This window comes from Lutra lutra, chromosome 1 (assembly GCF_902655055.1).
Source record: "Lutra lutra chromosome 1, mLutLut1.2, whole genome shotgun sequence".
In the NCBI taxonomy this organism is placed as follows: Eukaryota; Metazoa; Chordata; class Mammalia; order Carnivora; family Mustelidae; genus Lutra; species Lutra lutra.
The window spans coordinates 60284125-60307153 of record NC_062278.1 but is presented as its reverse complement, the minus strand read 5'-3'; the positions used below and the strand labels follow the sequence as shown (position 1 = coordinate 60307153).

The 23029-nt window shown below is 38.4% G+C and overlaps 1 protein-coding gene across 4 annotated transcripts; it reads right to left on the bottom strand.

Moving 5' to 3' along the window:
- Positions 1-1674: 1674 nt before the first annotated feature.
- On the bottom strand, positions 1675-23016 carry SLC35A5 (solute carrier family 35 member A5). Of its 4 annotated transcripts, none has more exons than XM_047724799.1 (7): positions 22909-23016; positions 21479-21627; positions 17082-17180; positions 15623-15753; positions 12970-13037; positions 4481-5261; positions 1675-3173 (listed from the first exon to the last, which is right to left on the bottom strand). In XM_047724799.1, exons 1-7 carry the CDS (start codon positions 22917-22919, stop codon positions 3105-3107), a joined length of 1308 nt encoding a protein of 435 aa, XP_047580755.1. In that variant the 5' UTR covers positions 22920-23016; the 3' UTR covers positions 1675-3104. The 4 variants fall into 4 exon arrangements, with proteins under 4 accessions (XP_047580755.1, XP_047580763.1, XP_047580745.1 ...); XM_047724807.1 differs by having other exon boundaries at positions 22704-22917; XM_047724789.1 differs by lacking the exon at positions 22909-23016 and adding an exon at positions 22506-22586.
- Between the last annotated feature and the right edge of the window lie 13 nt (positions 23017-23029).

Below are 23029 nucleotides of genomic sequence, written 5' to 3'. Positions count from 1 at the left end.
TGGGGATAGAGAGGCGAGCCTTAGAGCTGTAAACAAAGGAATCTGGCTGGGAGTCTCCTCTGCTTGTGGACCATGAAAACCTATGGCAGCAGGACAGTTGGCCAAGGATTTGGGATCCTGGGTCTAGGCCATCTTTCCCTCTACAGGCAGCATCCACATCCTGCTACCCCTCAGGATTAGGCACACTGAGGGACCTAAGTTTGGTCCTAGGGACAGTGACAGAGCTGGAACCAGGTCACTGGAGGCCACACTTGTGGTCCAACCAAAGGCTATTCAGAAATTATGAAGCTAGCAGATTCAGCACATCAGTTGTAGGTCATAACTGCTTAGAAGAGCATTGAAAAACAGGAAGGGACTTCAGAAATCATTTAAGTCAGCTTTTATACCAATGAAAGAACATCTTCTAAAACATCTTGATGGTACAATCTCTCCCTCAAAACTTCAGTAATCGAGAACTCACTACTATTCCCCACCACTCTTCAGGACCTTTTTTACTGTTGAAAAGGATCATTTGTTAGTAGCATCTTGCCTATAAGGAAAGAATAACCGTCACCCTATTACCTTCACTTTAACTTGGTTCTTTAGAGTAGGAAAGACTACTTTTTCCACGTGACAATTACTCTTCTCCCCAAGTTATACATTTGGCGCCAAGAGCACTTGGGACGATGGTTTCTGGACCTCTCGCCTTCCAATGATTCTCCTTTTAAAGTTTTTTTTTTTTTTTTTTTAAAGATTTTATTTATTTATTTATTTGACAGAGAGATTGAGAGAGAGAGAGAGATCACAAGTAGGCAGAGAGGCAGGCAGAGAGAGAGGAGGAAGCAGGCTCCCTGCTGAGCAGAGAGCCTGATGAGGGCCTTGATCCCAGGACCCTGAGATCATGACCTGAGCTGAAGGCAGAGGCTTAACCCACTGAGCCACCCAGGCACCCGTGATTCTCCTTTTAAACCATTAGTGCCCACAAAGTACTACAGTGCATCCACACTGGAACTTCACATCTTAGTTCCACACTTCTTTATCCTATTAATCGGTCTGTTAATGCAAGTAAAACTGTAATTACAAATAAAGTTGTTGTAAGAAAGAAAATCAAGCTCTGTGAACTGGTGAAATCTCCTATTTAATATAATGTATTTAATGTAGGCAATACCTTTGTCAATGATATTGTAATTTTTCTATTCCACAAGGTAGGTATATTTATGTATTTTCTAAAAGTCAGGTCTTTATTTTTTCTAAGATTTTATTTATTTATTTGACAGAGAGAGAGAGAGAGATCACAAGTAGACGGAGAGGCAGGCGGGGGGGGGGGGGAGCAGACTCCCCGCTGCGCAGAGAGCCTGATGCGGGGCTCGATCCCAGGACCCTGAGATCATGACCTGAGTCAAATGCAGAGGCTTAACCCACTGAGCCACCCAGATCTCCCGAAGTGAGGTCTTTCTATACCTGATTTCCTTACCTTTAAAATGAATAGCCATAATGACATAATCTCCCTTGTTCACAACATGGAGAGGTATACCTATGATAAGGTGAATTCTCAGTTTTGCTATTCTCAGAAGTCAAGATCTATGGAAAAAAAAAGTTTTACAAGTTGTTTGGATTTCTTGCCTCGCTCCATTTTTTGAGATGAAAATGAAAAGAACTCCGTGTCCCACCTCACATGACAGTGAAAACTCAAGGTTCAGGTTTAATAATTATTTTATTTATACATTTCCACCAATTCTTGCCTGCCATATTATTCCAGATATCACAGATGGATTATTCACAGTATTATCACTTGTTCATTGCATGAAAATTAGGAGAAAGAAGAGATGTACAGACTGCATAAAAATGACACCTTAAAGTTCACATCTACAGTGTAGTACTCTGTAAACATGTGGGCCTATGAACTAGGCTTGTCTTATCACCATCCAGCTGCATGACCTTGGGCAAGTCACTTCTGTTTTCTCACTTTTAAATTATCTATCACCTGACTCATCTACCTCACATTTAATTAGCTGCATGCAAAAATACCTCAAAATATATCATGCACTTTTACTGTCAATATTATTACTGTAGTGTACTTTATTTATTAAGATGTTTCCTTGTTTCAGAGTAATACCATTCACATTTCAGTGAAAGTCATTTGTTTGCAAAGTGACCCTTTTAAAAGGAACTCTCAGGCATCAGTGTTACTGATAGTCTGTTATGATTCTGAAGCCAATGTCTCAATTCCTAGGTATAGGGTATGACAGTAATAAATATGACAAGTTATATAAGTTATAATTAATAACTAATATAATGAAATGGTTCATTGGTTCTCTAAAATCTAATAATCCAAGAGTAATGAGGCCAAACCAAGGAGGAAAAAAATCCACCATGGCTTCTTTAAAGTGATTTAAAATCCAAGTGAGAATTGTGGTAATTGGGAACCAACTTTTATGTAAACTGAAGCTTTTTTGTGTAGAAAAACATCAAAAGATAATCGCTAACTTCAAATTTCCTACGAATTTCTAAAAATAAAAATTCTAACATTTTGTTTCTGAAAAATTGCTTCTTTGGAAAAACATTTGGTACAAACTACACTGCCCTCAAATCAGTGTTGGTCCAGATGGTAAGGTCCTTCCACCAAACTTTTTAGAAAGAGTCACATTGCTTTTTAACTGCAAAGTGAGTATTTCCGGGGCTTCAAAATTCAAGGGACAACCTAGGTGATATTTATAATAATATATACAGGAAGACTTTAGCATGCAGAATGGAATTACATAATTATTAATATATGGCAAACTGATCACTATTTGTGTATTGATAGGGTACAGCCAACGTGATTATTGCAAGTTTTTTGGAACCTTGGAAGACAAGGAAAATAACTTGGGAATGGGTCTTGTCGACTAATAGCAAGTACCATTAATGCAGTCTCCATACTATTACTCCCATGTCAGTTCCTTAGAACATTTTACCCTTTGGGTACTCTAAGCCTTGAATGGAACTGTTTAGGGAGTGGTTAGATATATGCAAAGAGTATTATGCTTTAGAAATGTTCTTGTTTATCAAAGTGAAAAGATAAATATGACACATGCTGAAAATGCGAAAATAAGGTTTTTGAGAGCTGCCAGTCATTTGGATACCAATTAGAAAGTATCTTCATCTGACTCAATATCACTTTTTGGTTTGGTAAGTCTTTCCAGTTCTTCTCCATCCTAAAAGGAAATATGAAATCAGTAATTACTTAAAATACTAGGAATGTAGCATTTGTAATGATTACTAAGAAGTTTATTTCATTAAACTATGACTATAATCTAGTCAAATGAAATTAGATAAATACTTATGTTCTTGGAAAGCTAATTTTAGACACATAATGAGATCACAAAAAATCTACCTACATCTCAGTACTTGAATTTCAAAACAACCGGAATCTAGTATGGAGCACCCTCTGCTGGTCTTGAAGGGAAATAACTAGTGGTTGGAGAAATAAGTATGAGCTAGGCCCTTACCTAAAATCGGTAAATTTTACCTAAAAAGTAAGGCAAGCAGTGTTATCGGACCACTGGAAAAGAATACAGGCCTTTTGAAACTGTACTCTGGCTGAGGTCAGGGCATTTGGGACCCACCCTTCTATTTTTTTCATCTTAAGAGTCTGTTATATCTTCAGATTCTGTTATATCACTACTTCAGAGACATTATACTGATGAAAGCTCCACCACGAACTAATAGGCAAGAGATTATTTTCCTAGAGAGTAAAATGTTCATTTTGTGAAGTACTTAATATTTTGTGTGTTCATAAAAACTGTAAATTTAAAGCTAGTTAGAGGAGTTTATTTCATCCTTTAAACATATACTTAACTACTGACTTGAATCTCCAAAAGACAATTAATCTGCTGATACCATGACTGACAGATCTTCCTAGAAGAATTATAAGCAACTGGAAGAATACTAGAAGGTATTTTTCTCTTACTTATGAAGATCCTTTTGAAAATCACCCTAACAAGATAAGGCCTGCTCTTCTGGCACACTGAGGTTCATGAGTAACGCAGGGACAATCAAGGAGCCAGGGCTTCCACTTAGATTTAACAAGATGCAACTAATGTCAAAGACCAACTTTTCTTATAGACTAGGAGTCAGGCCTCATGGGTTTAGTATAGTTTTTTTAGGTACTATCTATAATCCACTTAGCCTGAGTCTGTTTATTCATCTGCCAACCTAGAAAGACTGGAGAAGATAACCTGTGGCACATGTCCCAGCTCTGTGGCACTAGAATATTCTAAGATACAACTAACACATAAAGTCCTCAAGACTGTGATTTATGCTTTTTCTTGACCCTTACAGCATTCTCACAAGCCCTTGCACACCTACCTAAGTCCAGTGAACATTTGTTGAATAATTTTTAAAAGTCACAGAAATCCAAAACATCCCTTGAAAAATGAGCAAGTGACCAATTTCTTTTCTTGTATAACTGTGTGCTGAATTTGGGAAGAACAGGCAAAAGGCAGCATCCTGACAAACTTACCCCACTGGAGCGCTCCCAGAGACTGCCGCTTAGATCCCGGACTCTTTCTTGCCTAGGTGTGTACTCCAGACCTGGAGGCTTGCTGGCTTTGTAAATAAATATGGAGAGAAGAACTGAGGGTGCTTCTAAGAAAAACTGCAGGGAGGGCCTGAAGTCAAAGACCAGGACAGACACTGTTGTGATGATGACAGTGGTGACCTGGGCCATTAAGACGTGGAACATGTTATCCAGGAACTTGAGAATAAAAGCCACCGAGAGACCCTGGAATGCAGTCACAAAAATAAGAGCAACTGAAAACACATTGTGGCCATAGAAGACCCCGCAGTTCTTAATCTGATCACGGTTACTGCTCTGAAGGCCCAGCGTCAGTCCGTTAAAAAGAATGCCAAAGAAATAGAGTTTGCTGTTCTGTATGAAGATGCTTTCAGACTGCTGGTTCCCTTCCTTCAGTATCTTTTCATTATAGATATTGGCCATTGAAGAAATAAAACACTGGACTATAATAAGCACATGGCCCAAGCCGAGACGGATGTGACTGAAAACCATAGCTGTGGTGTTCCACTTAGCTTCAGGGAAAGTCCATGCCTTTGCTGTGCAGTTGCCTGTGCTGGGGCACTCGCTTCTGAAAAGGAGGCAGGCATTGGATGGGCTGAAGAAGGCATCGTGATGAAATCCATGTCCTGGCAGGTTACGCTGTGAAGTTTCAGTCCCAGCAGTGAGGGCCACAATAGACAAGAACAGAATCAGGAGGGAAGCCCATTGTATCCAGTTTAGATGCCTCCTGTTCAGAGGAAAAACGAGATTTTACTACTGCTCCCCCGCAACTCCTTTCCCACAGCGACTGTTTCTACTGAAAACGCAGATACTTAAGTACTTGGTAGAATAAACTGTGCCCAGTTTTTGCGAGCATTCCCAATTCAAGTTCAAAGGAAACCTGTTGGTGTCTCTGCATCTTAAGTGTGATATTTTTATTCACCTTTGTAATAGATTGTCCCTTAATGCCAGTCATTTCTCATTGTTAAGTTTCCTTTTAACTTTAGATTTAACTAAATCTTTTTACCTCCAGAACTGATCAGACCTTTGTAACAATGATTTTTTTACTTTGCTATGAACTAAGTATGACAGAGAGTCTCAACCTGATTTCCTCAATCTGGAGCTTTAGAAATCTGTGAATCCTTGCAATAGGAATCTTCTATATAGGTGAATTCTCGGCCCTGCCCACACCAATCACACAAGACCCTTCAAAGCTGTCAAATTTCAAAGGTGTTCATGACCCAAAAAAGATTTAAGGAGGGAGCCTGCTCCTAGATCTGTGGTCTAATCATAAAAAATTTTATAGTAAACTACTGTTTGGGACAGTAAGGAAAAAAAAATTTAGTAGTCTCAGTTTACAAAGTCTTAACAATTATTTCTTTACTTATTTTGCCTAACCACAAACTTGTATAAAAATAGAGCTACTCTTGGGGGCACCAGGTGGTGGGTATTGTAGAGGGCACGGATTGCATGGAGCACTGGGTGTGGTGCAAAAATAATGAATATTGTTATGCTGAAAAAAAATAAAAATAAATAAATAAATAAATAAATACAATATATGCAAATTAAAACAAAAACAAAAAAAAAAAAAAAATAGAGCTACTCTATGACCCGGCAATTGCACTAGAGGGTATTTACCCCAAAAATACAAAAGTAGTGATCTGAAGGGGCACATGTTCCCCAATGTTTATAGCAGCAATGTCCACAATAGCCAAACTATGGAAAGAGCCCAGATGTCCATCAACAGATGAATAGATAAAGAAGATGTGGTGTGTATGTAGGTACACACACACACACACACACACACACACACACACAGGAATACTATGCAGTCATCAAAAACCACAGAATCTTCCCATTTGCAATGATGTGGATGGAACTAGAGGGTATTATGCTAAGTGAAGTAAGTCAATCAGAGAAAGACAATATCACATGATCTCACTGACACGAGGAATTTGAGAAACAATAGAGGAATCATAGGGGAAGGGAAGGAAAAATGAAACAAGATGAAACCAGAGAAGGAGACAAACCATAAGAGATTCCTCAACTCAGGAAATAAACTGAGGGTTGCTGGAGTGGAGGGGGGTGAGGGGATGGGATGGCTGGGTGATGGACATTGGGAAGGGTATGTGCTATGGTGAGCACTGTGAATTAAGACTGAAATCACAAACGTGTACCCCTGAAACAAATAATACATTACATGTTAATTAAAAAAAAGAGAGATAACATTAAAAAGAAAAGAAGACATGCTTTATCGTCAATCTATTTTGTGGATTCTTTCAGTTTAACAGACATTTAAATAAGCAGCTACTGTGTGCCAGGCTACTATGAGCCTGGGAGATGAGACTTGATCTCCCATCTCCAAGGAATTTACACTTTAATAAGGGAAGAGCCTTGAAACTAAACAATGCAAAACATAATGTGTGACAAGTGATACACAGAACAACTGGGGCACAGTAAGGAAGGAAACCTTGAGTCTGTAAGTGGAATCAGATATTGTTTCAAAGAAAAAATAACACTCGAGGTGAAAGATGAAAAATAAACTGACATTTGTCATGTGAAATGGCATTTGCCAATATATCCAGGGAGAGTGAGGAGACTATACAAAGGCAATAAGAATGTACAATGTTGACTAAGGCGAGGGGCAGCTGATTCAGGTTGGGGTAGATACAGAGATCTGAAGGGGAACAAAATCTTCAAGTTTAAAGATCAATTAGTTAGATGAAGAGGGAACACACATGCACACACGCACACACACACAGACATAAACAAACAAAGAAGTGTAAAGCAACAGGTAAGAAATGGAATTTACAAGAACTTTGGAGCATTTACTGGACACCTACTATGGGTCAGTTTCTCTTGTAAGGAAGGAAACAGTGCTCTGAGAGGTTAATAGACTTCCCTAAGGTCACATATTTATGAAAGAGCAAGGAAGGTGGAGAGCCCATGTGACTCAGTCGGTTAAATGGCTGCCTTAGGCTCAGGTTGTGATCTGGTCCTGGGACCCTGGGATCTGGTCCTGCATCCGGCTCTCTGTGCAGCAGGAGTCTGTTTCTCCCTCTCACTCTGTGCTCTCCCTTTCTCTCTCTCTCAAATAAATAAAATCTTAGAAAGAAAGAAAGAAAGAAAGAAAGAAAGAAAGAAAGGAAGGAAGGAAGGAAGGAAGGAAGGAAGGAAGGAAGAAAGAAAGAAAGAAAGAGAGAGAGGAAGGAAGGAGAGGGAGGGAGGGGAGGGGAGGGGAGGGGAAGAAAGGAGAAGGGAAGGAAAGGAGAAGGGAGAGGAAGGGATCTGAGCCATGGTTTGAATGTCTTCCTTTTGGACCTATGTGCCTCTTAAATACAATGTTCAAGTATAATGAATTCCCAAGGTGCATATATAGGAAGAGGTGTCGGATTTCACCAATGCTTCCATAGAGCTTCATTAATTGAAACTGATATGTGCACAGACCAGCATAGATAGCAGCACACATGTGCACACTATCATGTCTTCTCATATATGTACTTTTAAATATCCAGATCTATGGGACGCCTGGGTGGCTCAGTTGGTTAAGCAGCTGCCTTCGGCTCAGGTCATGATCCGGGCGTCCTGGGATCGAGTCCCACATCGGGCTCCTTGCTCAGCAGGGAGCCTGCTTCTCCCTCTGCCTCTGCCTGCCACTCTGTCTGCCTGTGCTCGCTCTCTCTCCCTCTCTTTCTGACAAATAAATAAATAAAATCTTTTAAAAAAATAAATAAATAAATAAATAAATATCCAGATCTAGCACTTAGTTATGACTCTAGCATAGCCCTAAACCACAAAGTCAGAAACTGTGTACTAATCTCATAAATTTCTAAAGGTGTAGATGGTACACAGTAAGTGGTAGAAAGTAAATTGATTGGACTCAGAAAAGACAGATGAAAAGTATATGCCAATTTATAAAAATCATTATATAACCGATTATTGGACATCAAGGGAAATATATATTTTAATTCTATATAATTTATAATTCCTTTAGAAGTTTTCAATTCCAACAGCTATAGATTTTCCACTGACATTGAGGAAAAAAGAACCTAATTAAACAAGTTAATCGGTACCACTGAAAATATTGCTCATTCAAGGTAATGTTCTAGAAGGTAAATGTTATTAAGGGGTTAGGCTGAAAATGGTAGATTTTCAGCAAAGAAAATAAAGCTAAATAAATTATCCCATAAAGTCAGCTGAGGATAGGTGCTTTTATAAATGACTATGCATGAGTTTGCTTCTCACAGTTTCATGAATACAACAGCCGAAACTCACCTAACTGATCTCTCCACTGCTCCAGTAAACAAATCATTCGGATAGCTGATCAGAGCTGAATGCTTACCGCTAGAATGACACTCTACCTGAGGGCTTCTGTTTCCAAACGAACTCTTGCTCACAAAGAATCTCTGTTCCTAACTGTGTTTTTGCCAGGTGACTTCATTATTGTAATTAGATATTTAATGATTACATAAATGACAAATTATGAGCAAAAGAAAAGGGTTGCTTTTTTATGAAAAGTTGAAAGCTCTGGAAGATTAATTAAAGGCAAATTACTCAAACTGGGTACAGAGGAGCTAATTATAATATTAGGAAGTAAATAACAAAAATCTATAATAATCTACTTTAAAAGTATTTTTAAGAACTAACTCTACTTTAAGAAACTAAAATCAGAAAGCAAGCATGATGTATAATGAATGTAGCTTCAAGAACAAAGCCAAAAAAAAGTTCTCATCAGCAAATCCCACACATTTCAAAGGAAAGGCCTGAGCTCTTCAAAACACAGGTGAATGGACATTTACACATCTTAAGCTGTTTAAAGTATGGGTTTTTTTTTTTTTTTTAATGATTCACCACTTTGAGTTTTCCTAGTAAAAATGAAGTCCAAATTGCGTCAGGTAAGAGGATCTCTACCATACTTTGTGGTAGTAAAACAGAGCAGAACATGAAAATAAAATTAAGTGGAAAGACTCACAGGACTTAAAAAAAAATTGTACATAAAACATTCTTAGTTACACAGAAAGTGACCAGTGGCATATTTATAACAGGAAATTATAAAAAAGAATTATCAAGTGAATGATTTTGAATAAATGCTTGTACCAATGAGGGGCACTTTTTTTCTTCTAAGACTCCCTCATGTGTCAAAAATGTTTTTCACTGATTGTTTTTTTCTCAACAGCTTCCTTTTGAAGATATCAGAGAAATTTATATACATTTTTTAGATAAAAGTGCTTGTTTGGTTATCTTTTGCCCCCAGATCTCTATGTTCAGGTTGAGACTACTATTTCCTAAAATCTAATTAAACAAGACAATACAAATTTGCCAAGCCTTAAGAGCAAACCAGTAAGGCTCTGAGGCATAATGTCTGCCACCAGTTTCCACTGTGGACCAGTGGCTACACTTCGAAAAACCAATGTACACATTCACATAGGGTTTCTCTAGAACATCCAGTAAGGCATTTGATTGGTGCTATTTTTCTTTTTACCACTTTCAAATACTTCCAACTAATTCTTGCATTAGTCACTGGGCTTTTTTTCCTACCTGTGTAGCTTTATACTCTTTATCTGTATGAGAAAGGTATTTGATGGCTCTGCTAGAGTCAAGTATAAGATAACAGTTTTAATATTCTAAATTTAGGGGGTTGGGGGGATGGCCTAACAGGGTAATGGACATTAAGGAAAGTACATGATATAATGAGCACTGGGTGTTATATACAACTTGAACTCTACCTCCGAAACTAATAATGCACTATATGTTAATTAACTGAATTTAAATTTTAAAAATTCTAAATGTAAAATGAGTTATTTATGGCAAACACATTAAGAATATGTAGTAAGACTCAAGCTGCTACTCCTGGGTCAAAATTTTATTGCTAACGAACGGCAAAAGGACATTAAATGGTACACAAAGAGTAGACTGAATACGGAAAACAAAACAACATATGCCACCAATGACAAAAAGATCAAAATAGAACAAAATTGACTTAAAATGTAATAAATAATACACAATTTAAAAAAAGAAAAATGTAATAAATAATACAGTACTTGGAAGACATTCTCATAAAGACAGTAGTAGATATATTCTTTTAGCAATATTAAGAATAGCTTCAGTGCTGATTTGTGAATCAGTCAAATTAAAACCCCCTCCAGGAGCTAAGTTAGTGCCTGCAAAGGTAATACAAACACAGTGATTTCATTGTCTGCTTAATTAACCTTGAAGGATTCAAAACAGAGGGATACTAACAACAAAGCAAATACATGTCTAAGAATATTACTGCTCTGAATATTAAGAGGTAAAATTAGTGAAAAAGTTTTTTGGAACTTTAGTTCATAACATTAGTTATTATTAAAACTAGCAACAGCATAATGTTATAATTAATAGTATTAAAAGCAAACATTTTATGTTTACAGTGTAATTAGATTTAGATTTGGTTATACTAAGAGCTAACTTTCTTAATACAAATAGTTAAGTGCTTAAAACTTTTAAGAGGGCCATCTCTGCCCACATGCTAGCTCTCTCTCCACCTCTGACACGGGCAGTTCACCCTGGGTTGGTCTCTCTGCCTCTAACCCTGCTGCCCCACATGCTCCCTCCCCTCTGGTCAAAGCCACCTAAATGCTGTAAAATGCCTGGTAGCTCTCTGCTGTGGGCTCAGACTCAGCTTGGGATGACTCTACTGATGAAGAGGGACAGTAACTCCTGCCTCCTGGGGTTGTTGTGGGGGTAAGCCTAGATAGGAGAAAGGCCCTCAGCTTGGCCCTTGGACCAGCCCTTGGCCCTAAGGAGTCCTTACTGGGTTATCTTCTCACTGTCCAGCTGAAAGCCTACTCGCCCTGTCACCTACAAACCGGTCAGGCCAGCCCTGGATATGGCCTTTCTGAGTGGTCCCTCAGCTCGACCTCTGCGCCACAGCTCATGCTTTGGAGTAAATTAAAACAGATGAACAAACAAAAATAAAAAAAATACTACACACAGTTAAGGGCACAACTAGAGCTATGGGCCAATTCCAAGCCTGGCAATATATATTTTATACATTTTTGCGATGGCAAATTCAATTTTAACTTGATGTAATTTTGACACAATACCTATGTATTGTATTATGTAAGTATAATACCATGTGTACCCATAAATGTCATTTCACAGGAAAAAAAATTTTTACTTAAATAAAAAACGTGTTTTTGAGACCCTCTGTGAGACTCCCTTATCAAATAATGAACCTTTTATTATGTGGCAGGGACAATTGTATTCCTCTGTGGACATGCACCTCCAATTTTACCCAGAAATCAATATAAAGATTACCGTTTATATATAATTTCTCAGAAGTCAATTTTTTATCCTAAAGTAACTTTTATGTTGATTTTAAAGACTTCAAAACATTTTTGGAATTAGTATTCTTTAACTTGCTAGTTAAATTATTGTCACAATTCATAAACAAAATGAAGAACCTGATGCAAAAGCAAATTTCAGTGCACTCTAACTTTTAACCTGGACGAAATGTAATGTTCATGTTCTTTTTCCTCATCTCTCACATGAACTGTTAAATTGAATGCTTTCCTCAGGGTAATAGAAAGTCTTTCAAGAACTCCATATGATTAATGTACTGAACCCACCAGGGATTCAACAAATACTTACTGAGTGCCTATGTACTAAGCCATTCAACCTGTTGTACACGTAAATTATGAAAGCACATACTATGACATGGCACATTGAGAAATAAGAAATTAAAAGGGGAAGTGAATGCAAAATAAAAAAGAAAATCACAACAAATATAACAAGAAGTTAATTTTATTTTTATCATCATCAAGTAACAAACTGGAGTTAATACCCAGATCCCATTACACCTTAGAACAGTCTGGCCTTTGCTTGGTGGCAGAGCCTGTTTACTTACAAATGTTTATTTTATTTAAAGATCTTCCTGGAGAAAGGAAACACTGGTGACAGCATTTTTCAAAATTTAAAAATCTATCATTCTTATTATTAATTGTAATTTTGACTGGCAAATCCTCTGCCAATCAGAGCTTAAATCATGTACTCGTTTCAAGCAGTTTAATAAGGAATTTGCCACTCTTCATCCTCTCGAAACTACAAATAACAAATGCATTAACAATATTTAGGAACTTCTTGGTTCCCTAGTAGAGTACAGAGATTCTGGGGGGAAAAAAAAGCTCATGAATTCTTTAATTTGGCGCTAAGAATTAAAATAAGCTGGTCAATTATCTTTTTTTTTTTTGAGATGCTAAGAAAAAACTTTTCATATATCTAGTTGCAAAGATTTAGATGGGCCAGCAGTACTGGAGCTGCTTTTTGGATGGGTTAAACAATTTGTCCAAAACACAAAGCCAGTTAGGAGTAAAATCCCGACCCTGGGATTCAGAGGGCTCAGTGCTCTGGGTATATCATCTGAAATAAGGCTGTGCCATTTTAAAGTATGATATATGCTTTCAGAGCAAGTTACTTACTTCAGCACTATCCTGAATAGAAGAGCTGTTGTTATAATGCTAAAATTTGAGAAGATAACAGCCATGGCCTAGAAAGAAGGAGAAGATAGAGTTACAATCCAAACAAAGTAGTGACCTCAGAAATCTCCCAGCTCGCTGGTTCACCTGACAAAAAAAGCTTTTTGGTCAAAAACCTGAGGGGTTATTAGGGCAGCTATTTCACTAGAGGATTAAATTCCATTTTTATTGGTTGTTAAATGTATGCAGATATGACCAAATTATTGTATGGGCTTTGAAAACATGCTTAAATTCAGCAAATGCCTCTGTAAACAATCCGCATATGCAGATCTGGAAATGCTTAGAAACTCTAATGTTCAGGTCTAGAAATAACAGCTACCTTGCCTACGAAGCATACTTTTTCAAGCTCTTCAAATGCTTTAGAGACTTTTCACACTATTTCCAGGGGTGGAGGGAAGGCATGTACTGTTTTTTATACAGTAAAAAAATTGAAGTATAGGTTTTTAAGCATCTTTACTATTCTAAGAATTCAATCAGTTCTCCCGGCTGAACTGCAGTGACTCAGGACCAGTGATTCAATACCAAACTCGTATTTGACAGTCCTTTCATTTATTCACATTGTTCTCAACACTTAGAAATGTGTTAGCCAGATTTCGTAAAAGTCTCTTCTCATGAATTCAGTCATATTCACAGACAAGAATATTACTCTGAACATGTATATATTTTGGCTCAGAAAGTATGAAATTTCATCGTTGCTCCCCATGACTGGATCTCACAATATTAACGAATTTTAAAAACAAATCTTACTTGTTTACTTCACTCTGCTTTTTTCCTTGCTGTCAGTTTAGGAAGACTGAACTCCAAGGAGTATTTTTCAGTAGTCTTATATAACCAGCAAACACAGCTAACATGTAGGTGAATTAAAGAAAGAAGAATAAATGCAATAAAAACCAATAAAAAATTAATTTAAAAAATCTAATAAAACAAATGCAAAAATACAGTATTGTTATTTTTCTACTGAATTTTTTATGGGAAGCGCTGTTTTAAGGATTTCTCAGTGTCCTCTGGAGATGAATGTTTATGAACCCCTGGTAGGAGAAGAGTAAGAGTTGCTGAGGAAAGTAAGTGGCTGGTAAGAAGGAATAGGCAGTGTCTGATCAATTACAGTTATGGTGCAGATCCCTAACCAAGCACCTGGCTGCCCTGATGAATTCTGAAACTGCTTTCCATGCAAGAGCACAGAATAAACAAAACACCGGAGCTCTTTGACCCAAAACTTCCATGCATCTCTATTTAATTCTTTCCAACTAGACTTGGGGCACAGCCATATACAGAATATGCCATGTGACTGATTTTGTAATATTTGTGGTTGTGTACAATCAGGAAGGAAGAGCAAAGCAATAAACTAGAAGAACAAGGAAGCTGCAATCTTGCTTTCATATTGAGGACAGAGAAAAGGGATATAAGTTTGAAGCTAAGCTCAATAAAATACAATACTATGTACTCATTGATGCAAATAATTATGTTGCTGGGTATGAGAATTCTTAGATCTGAAAAACAAACTGGAAGAATGTAAGACAGAACACATTCTAGCATTCAAAACACTTGCTAATGACACGGATGATGCAGCTGGAAGGAATTTCAGGGGATCACCTGGCCCAGGTTCCTGCCAACCTTAAGAGTTAGTATGGTAACATTACTCTATTTCACAGATGGGCAACTGACACAGTAGTTGGGGGGTGCCTAATTAAACAGCTTCTAAATTGTGCAAAAGAATCAAATTCCTGTTTTCTACTTAGTGCTCTACTGATCTCTCCTTGTCCCACTCTCAAACTGATTTGGCTATATTTAAGAGGCTTTACATAGAGAACCAGTGCCAATAAAAATCCTATTTATCATCAAAATGCCTGAATATTTTATTTAAAGAAACTTAAAACACATTTTGGCAACAATGGCAATAGAAATCTTCATTTTATAAGATATTATGGGAAAATATACACATGCCCCAAACTTAGTTTGTAAAAGTAAAAGCAGAAGACCAAATTTTAATCCCAATTACAAATGGATTTCTCAGTTGGGAAGGAGGATGCCAAGAGAGATGAGAAACATCCCTAGTATGATTAGTTGTAGATAGCATTTATAGCTAGGAGAATGTATTTTCTACCCTTAAAGAACCTGTTGGTTAAATGATAGGACTAATATGGAAAAAAAAAAAAGATCATACAAACAATGCATATAGTACATTAAAGCAGGTATAGGAAAGAATGGGGCTCTGAGTATACGATTTTCTGAGTCAATAATGGAACTCTGTTTGGAGATAGTGAATGCTGAAGTTAACAGAGGTTGGTGACCACAGGATGGCTCAGCAAACAGGCAGACCAAGGTTACATACAGAGAGATGGCTCCACATTCACTGGCCAGGAAGCAACTCCTGCTATTCAGCACAGCTTTCTATAGCAATCTTTAAGAGTGAGAGAATGTGGCAGGCAGATTGGTAATTCCATATTCAGATGATTCGGGTCCAATCTCAGGAAAACCTTTGCCCCACTGGGGGCAAAGAGAAACTAACACTGACAATGAAAATGATAAAAAATATTAGTTCTGGGATTCATTTCTCTGTATTTTTCCAACGCTATTTTCTATCATATTTACTTACAGGCTGAAGGTAGGAAATGACATAGAAGACGATCAAATTATCCAGGAAATAAAGAAAGGCAGGAATGGACCACTTCATGAAATTAGAGAATTCCTTCCAGGGAGCACATCTCAAGTTTCTACTTTGATGGTCTTCAAAAGAAAGAAAGACAGTAATAAACAAAGGATCTTGATGAGAATGCCTATATTTTTAGACAAAGTAAGTTGTATTTGATTACTGATACAATTCTTTGAAAGAGGCTTTATGAACTTGCTTTCATCAGTGACTATTAGCCTTAAGAAATCAAAGGCAATAAAGGATTTCAGCATTGTCTCTCTTTCTTCAACCCACCAACCACCATGCCTCATCATTGACAATCAGCAACACCCTTAGGAATACCTAATTCCTGTTAACTTGAAACATCTCAGGATACTTAAAGTTTCTCTTACTATTATGAGACCTAAAGTAGAGAGAGAGCAAGATGTGAGAATACAGAGAAAAAAAAAATCTAGCATTTATGCTGGGATTATTTTTCCCCCAGGGTGGGAATCAGAAAAAAAAGATACTAGGTGAAAACTTATAATAGGGGAATACAGAAAATTAAATTTTACTAATCCTCATATGAGTAATGATCCCATCGCCAGATCTCCAAAAACTTAGGAAGGTATCATAAAAAGAGACTGTAAAATAGCATGCAAAAATAGAAAACAATTTAAGTATAAGCCCTGTAAATAACGCATAAATTTCATGAGATTAAGAAATGTATTCCAACAACTAGAAACTCTGCACAAATTGAAACTTTTAAGAGTAAAAAGAAATCTTCCTAGAAAAGACCTTTAATACTTTAAATTCTATGTTTACCTCACATGTCATGGCAGATCAAAGAACAGAGTCATAAGGCTCAAGAACTGGGGAACTAAGGTGGAGAATTAACACCTAATACATACAAAGAGCCACAGAAGGCCAGTTGTTTCAGATGTGAGGAAGGGATGAGTATCTCTGCTCGATAACTGATGAAACTGGAAGTCAGAGAAGTTAAAATAATCTGACCCAGAATATAGTTTCTCTGACTCAATCCACTATACCACCTCCCCTGTAGAAAATGGGGACTGTTTTGGCAATACACTATGTACCAAATCAGATAGCAGTGATTTAGAAAACCCTGAATTTGAATAAAAACTAACTCACTGTGTGACCCAACAAAGGGACAAGTAATAAGGCAGAGTGATGGCCAAGACACAAGGCAAACATGGGCTGGAGTCCTGGCCCTGCCCCCTCCTACCTACCACACATAACGTTTTCTCCTTGGGCCTGTTTCTTCACTTGCAAAACATGGGTAATCATACTTAAGTTTGTGTATTAGTGTCCTCATATATAAAATTAGTGGGCTAGACTAAATGACATCAAATGTTCCTTCTGGTTCTGAAGTGTTTTGATTCTGTGATTTTTAACAAGTATAGAGTACCACTTCAAGACTCACCATTCTTTACAACCCAGAATGACACAGGCACGCAGAAAACTAGCTTCACCAACTCTGAGCACACGTTCACGGTAGTTGGAAGATAATCATACTTGTTTTCTGAAATGTAACGGACATTTTCTTAACTACAAATTTTGTTCTACATAATGGTTATATACAGTTAATAATTTACAGCTATCTTTAAACTTAAAAGTTGGATTTTAAAACTGGTTGTATTAAACTTCATCCAGTTGGCTTTGTTCTCTCTTGGATTTTTCAATCCGTTCACCTAATGTTATTAGCTATCCCTACTGCACTGTGTTTTATTATTCTTGAGTCTGATAAACAGCCTTCTGATGTTTTCATCCAAGTTGCTGATAAATATGTGGAGGACGTTAAGGCTATCGGCAAAGGTGGCTTCAGGATACGGCATTAAAGATGGGCTTCTAAACTGACCGCTAATTAGCACTCAGGGCTTGACTCATCAAAAGCTATAGATTGATCTGGCTGAATTAGGACCCAGCTCTGGTTCCTCTTGTGTAAGTTGTCTGCTAGAATCAAGGTACACTGTCTGTGATAATCCCTTACAGCATTCCCCTCTGTTTCGATCATGGCACGTACAGAAAACAGTATTTGTTTGGCACTCTGGGATAAACAGTACATTGGGGTAAAAGAAGGAAGCTATTAGAGCCAAGAGGCAACTGCCCAGGGCTCTGGCTACCTCTAGGGCTAGAAGGAAATATCTGACATAATTCAAACCCATTGATGAGTTGGGAAGATGTATCTTAACTTCTAAGTCAATTTAATTAGGAAATGAGGTTAGGTCAGTATGCCTTGGTCTTAGGTGTTACCTCTGTCTATTCCAAATGCTGACAAACAACTTGCTGTACAATTTTGCCAAGGACAAACATAAACCTTATTAGGTCCTATTTTAAGGACTGAATTTTCCCCCCTTTAGAAACATTTGTTTGTTTCCCTTGGTCATTATATGAAAAACCAAAACTGGCCAAGTACAGAAGAAAAATGCCAGCTCAACATTCTTCCTATCCAAAACACCTTTCTGCTTTTTTCTGTGGTTTCCCCTGACCTTCTCAACCTAACCATAGTCAATTCTTTGTTCATCTCGGATCCTGCTGCACTACCTATAAACCCTCATAACAGTACTTGTTTCACAGTATTATAGTTACTTCTTCTGTGTTAAATCTTACCTTAGAATGTAAACTTCTTATGAGAAAGGGCCCACGTTAGTCATCTTCATATAACTGGCAGGTATTCTGCACTTAATAAATGTTCACCTGAATTTAGTACTTGCCTGTTTCTCAATCCTTCAAAGCCTAATGAAAACTTCTCCTCCCTTTTCTGAGCTTAAAGGCTGAAATCACACTCTACTATCTGCTAACGATACTTTGCACTGATCACTATGATACACACAAGCAAACATGCACACACAAGAACTGGGGAGAGGCCTTTAGACTACCACTCTCAAATTCTTACCACTGCTCTAGAACTCACTCTGGCTTTTATTTATTTTTAAATTATATTTCTGTCATGGTAAATCCCCAACTGTGACTCAGCATCACATTTGGCCTCCTTGCACTTGCTTTCTGCCCTTGCTTTCTGCCCTCACTAATACACCTTATTTACACTACATCCATCCTTACTGGGCTCCCTTTAGTCCAAAGAAAGGGGCCATGATCCCAGTATGACCTGTTCTCCCCTTTAAAACTCTCCTTTCTCTTCAGGAACTTTGCTCCAGTAAGTATTTTCCTTTTTTTTTTTTTTTTTAAAGATTTTATTTATTTATTTGACAGAGAGAGATCACAAGTAGGCAGAGAGGCAGGCAGAGAGAGAGGAAGGGAAGCTAAGCAGGCTCCCTGCTGAGCAAAGAGCCTGATGCAGGACTCGATCCCAGGACCCCGAGATCATGACCTGAGCCGAAGGCAGCGGCTTAACCCACTGAGCCACCCAGGCGCCCCCAGTAAGTATTTTCCTATGTCTTCTATTAACTGGCCTCCTCCCCTTGGCCTGTAAGTATGCTCAAACTGTCCCATCCAAAAAACCAAAATGTAAGATCCCACCCCTGCACCATACTTTCTCCTTCTTTCCCTAAAATAGCATCAATATTCATTATCTCCATTTTACCCACTTTCCATTCAGGTCTTATTCCAAGCAATCTGGTTTCTGATCCTATCACATTATTCAAACTACCTAGTCTCTCAGGTTATCAAACATCTTCTAACTACTAATTCCAAAGGGCATGCTTTAATCCCTATCTTATTATAATGATACTATTTCCTTCATCTCCAAATCATTTCCTTTCCTTCTGTAAGTCATGTGCATTCAGTTTCCTTATTTCTCTAATGATTCTTTCTTAACAACTGAGCGTCAGCATGGCTCTTAAATGTTGGCATTCCTTGTAGTTCTAGCCTTAGCTCTTATTTTCTCCTTCTGCATGCTCACCCTGAATGAGCCCTCTGCTCTTATGGTTTTGAATGTCAATTTAATATTAATATCTCCAAATCTGTATTCTGGAACATTTAATGCTCACTAAACATATCCACATAAATAACTACCTCCTATTTATAAATTTAATTGGTATTTCCTTCACATATGTGATGTGCTATGTCCTTGTTCACTGCAGAATATTGCAATATTGCAATATTCTGCAGTGAACAAGGACATAGCTCCTGGCCTCATGGAACTGAAACTGAAACTCCATAATCTTTCTGAATTCTGTCCAGCCTGCTTCTTCCTACTAATAGCTTCCATCTGAGCTGAGAACACCATCAACCTATTTGGCACCCCAAACCAGAAACCTCTGAGCTATACAGTATTTCATGTTCTTTAGTCTCCACATTCAGTACATTCTCTGAGCCCTGTCTTTTCTATGTTTAGAATATTTTTTTGAATCTATCCTCTCTTTATTATTACCTCCAAAGTCTTGGTAGACTTCATCTATGGCTTGAATTTGCAATAACCCCAACTGGCTACTCTGCTTCCAGTCTCTTCCCAAGTCCATCCTCTAGACAGCTACCGTAACAGTCTCTCTCCTTTTGTTTATAATCCCTCAGGCATTCCCTATCCTCCAGACTCTCGGACCTAGAGAACAAAGTCAAAGTCCCAGCTCCTTAGCATGGCATATGAAGTCCTTAAGTATCTGATCATAACATTCCCCTCTGGTTAAGCACCCCTTGCCCCCTCCTCCAAGTCCTTAAACTTTTTGCTCAGTAATTCTGAAGTACGTGTTCTCACAGTTCATCCTGCCTTTTTTAATGTCTATTCATTTTTATGGATTGCTACTTCTGTTTTAAACACCCGTGTCCACCAGTCCTCTTATGGATTAAGTTCACCTTATCAAGGAGTGTTCCCTGATCCTTCTGCACTCCGTATGATCCTCTCCCAGAGAGAATATATCACTTCCTAATCTATCCCTGCATCTTTGGTATAGAACTGCACATATCCTACCGTACTGTCATGATCTTGCACATGGACAGCTCTCCTAATAAACCCAGTTTTTGAGAATGTCTATGTTTTACACACTTTGAACACCGCTACTTAATACTTGGCCTAAGTGCCCAAGAGATAAATGTTAACCAAAGCAAAGACTTATATACATATCAGACTCCACAAGCAAACCATTAAGAGTCGTGATATCATGACTTTATGCATCCTCAATAACTAGTGAAAGATTGTCAATATAGCTTTGTAGAATTAAATTGTGTATATAAATACAAATTACTACATTAAAACAAACAAACAGAAGGGGCACCTGGGCAGTTCAGTTGGTTAAGTGTCTGACTCTTCATTTCAGCTCAGCTCATGATCTCAGGGTCTTGGGATCAAGCCCTGCATTGGGCTCTGCACCACACATGGAGACCACTTAAGAGTCTCTTTCCCGCCTCTCTGCCTCCTCCCCCACACTGTGCACATACAACCTCTCTCAAAAAAAAAAAAAAAAAAACCCCACAAACAAAACAAAACAAAAAAACCCAGAAGACTTCTTGAGCTAAAAATTTCAAAGCTAATAATCTCTACCACCACACTGGTATAGTAATTAAGACAGTACCTCACAAATGCGAAGTGACCAAATATATGCTCTTATTTCGAACTAAGTTATAATTACACATACTGCTACAGACTCAGATATCTGTTGATTAAAGCTACAGTCAGATGTTATGATCTGTTCTCTAAAGGGTTCAACGCTGTACTTGATTAATCCAAATTTCACTCAGCATCAAACATTTTTCTTGCTAAGGAATGAAAGGTTACAGAATCAAATTTAAACATATTTTATCGTTTACATGAAGCAGAATACTTGAAAGTATATGATCTCTATTTTACACACAAGGAGACCAAAGACAGGAGATGTAATGTGTAATTAGCTACAAGTGCTCCATATATTCCGAGTCTTAACTTACCTTCATTGGCTGAATATTTTACCAGCAGGATTCGACTTGAGCTTAAAGCAATGAATATGGTGCCTAGCAGGAATGTATACATGGTTGACAAGGAGGAGAACATGGGATGACCACAGCACTTGCTTTCCATTCCACTGTTTTTTAATTGCCTTAAAGAAAAGAACATATTCGTGAGCAACGCTGCAGGCAGATAAAACATAGCACAAATACCACTGATTAGTGAAGAACAGAAATTAGGTAGCTGTTTGGCTACGGTTATATCAAAACCAAGAAAATTGAGAAGAGAAACTATACGGAAAAAATGAAAGAGTCAGAAATTGATAGGAGGGAAAATTCTAGAAGACATAAAAGGCAGGGGCGCCTGGGTGCAGTCCTTAAGCATTTGCCTTCGGCTCAGGTCATGATCCCAGGGTCCTGGGATCCAGTTCTGCATCAGGCTCCCCGCTCAGCGGGAAGCCTGCTTCTCCCTCTCCCACTCCTCTTGCTTGTGTTCCCTCTCTCACTGTCTTTCTCACTCTCTCTCTCTCTCTCTCTCTGTTAAATAAATAAATAAAATCTTAAAAAAAAAAAAAGAAAAGGTAGTGCCGGATTATAAATGCCGGATTATAAATTATTATAAATGCTGCCAAAAGCAACTGACATTTTGGGACTGCAGAATTTTGCAAAAAGCAATTTAACTTCCATTCCTATTAGCAACTTTGTTCTAGAAGAAAACTTCAGATTTCTATTGTTCTCCTCAGTAAGCAGCTCTTCTCTACGAAGTGGGAAAAGGGCTTGCTGGGAAATATTTCGTTACAATAATGAGCCAAGTGTAAATATTCGAAACAGTGCTGTGAATTTGTACTTGAACCAGTGCTAAAAGGTAAAAGAACTTAGAAATCAATGCCTCTAAGGTCGTCTTTTGATTTGTCGAGGAAACTAAACTCTAGGCTGGGTAACTTCTTCAAAGCCTCCCACCCAGGGATGGTGCACAGGGCCTGGGACATTGGGGACAGGCAGCCTTGAGACGTCAACACCGACAGCCCACCTGCGCGCAAGCGTAGAGGTCAAAGAGGTACCTCCCCTACACGAGGAAGGTAGGTTTCCCTCTACAGTCGGGGAAGGGGGTGGCGGGGTGTGTGTGTGGGGGAAACCTCCTTGTAACACATGCGCAGTAGGAATCTCGAGCGGCGCGCGCCCTCCCCTCATACGCACGCGCACTTGTTTGCCAGCTGGGCGAGGTTACCTCTGTCCGTTCGAAGGGTTTTTAGTGGAGGAGCGCACATCCTAGAGCTGAGGCAGTAAATGTGTAGCTCCGCAGAAGCAGCAGCTTTTAGGGTCCATAGTTGGGGAAGCTATAGGAAGGAAAGAGAGGAGAAAAAGCCTCTGCCCCCAAGCCGCCTATTCCGGAACAAAAATCCCAATAACGTCCCGACTGGGAAAGAGCGGACCTGGTACCCATTGCGCAGGCGCGGTTAGTGTTACGCTTCCGGAAGGAGGGAAGAAGCTGCCTAAGCCCGCCCCAGCGCGCCCTTTCTCGCGTCACGTGTCGGGAGAGTCCTGAGTCACGTG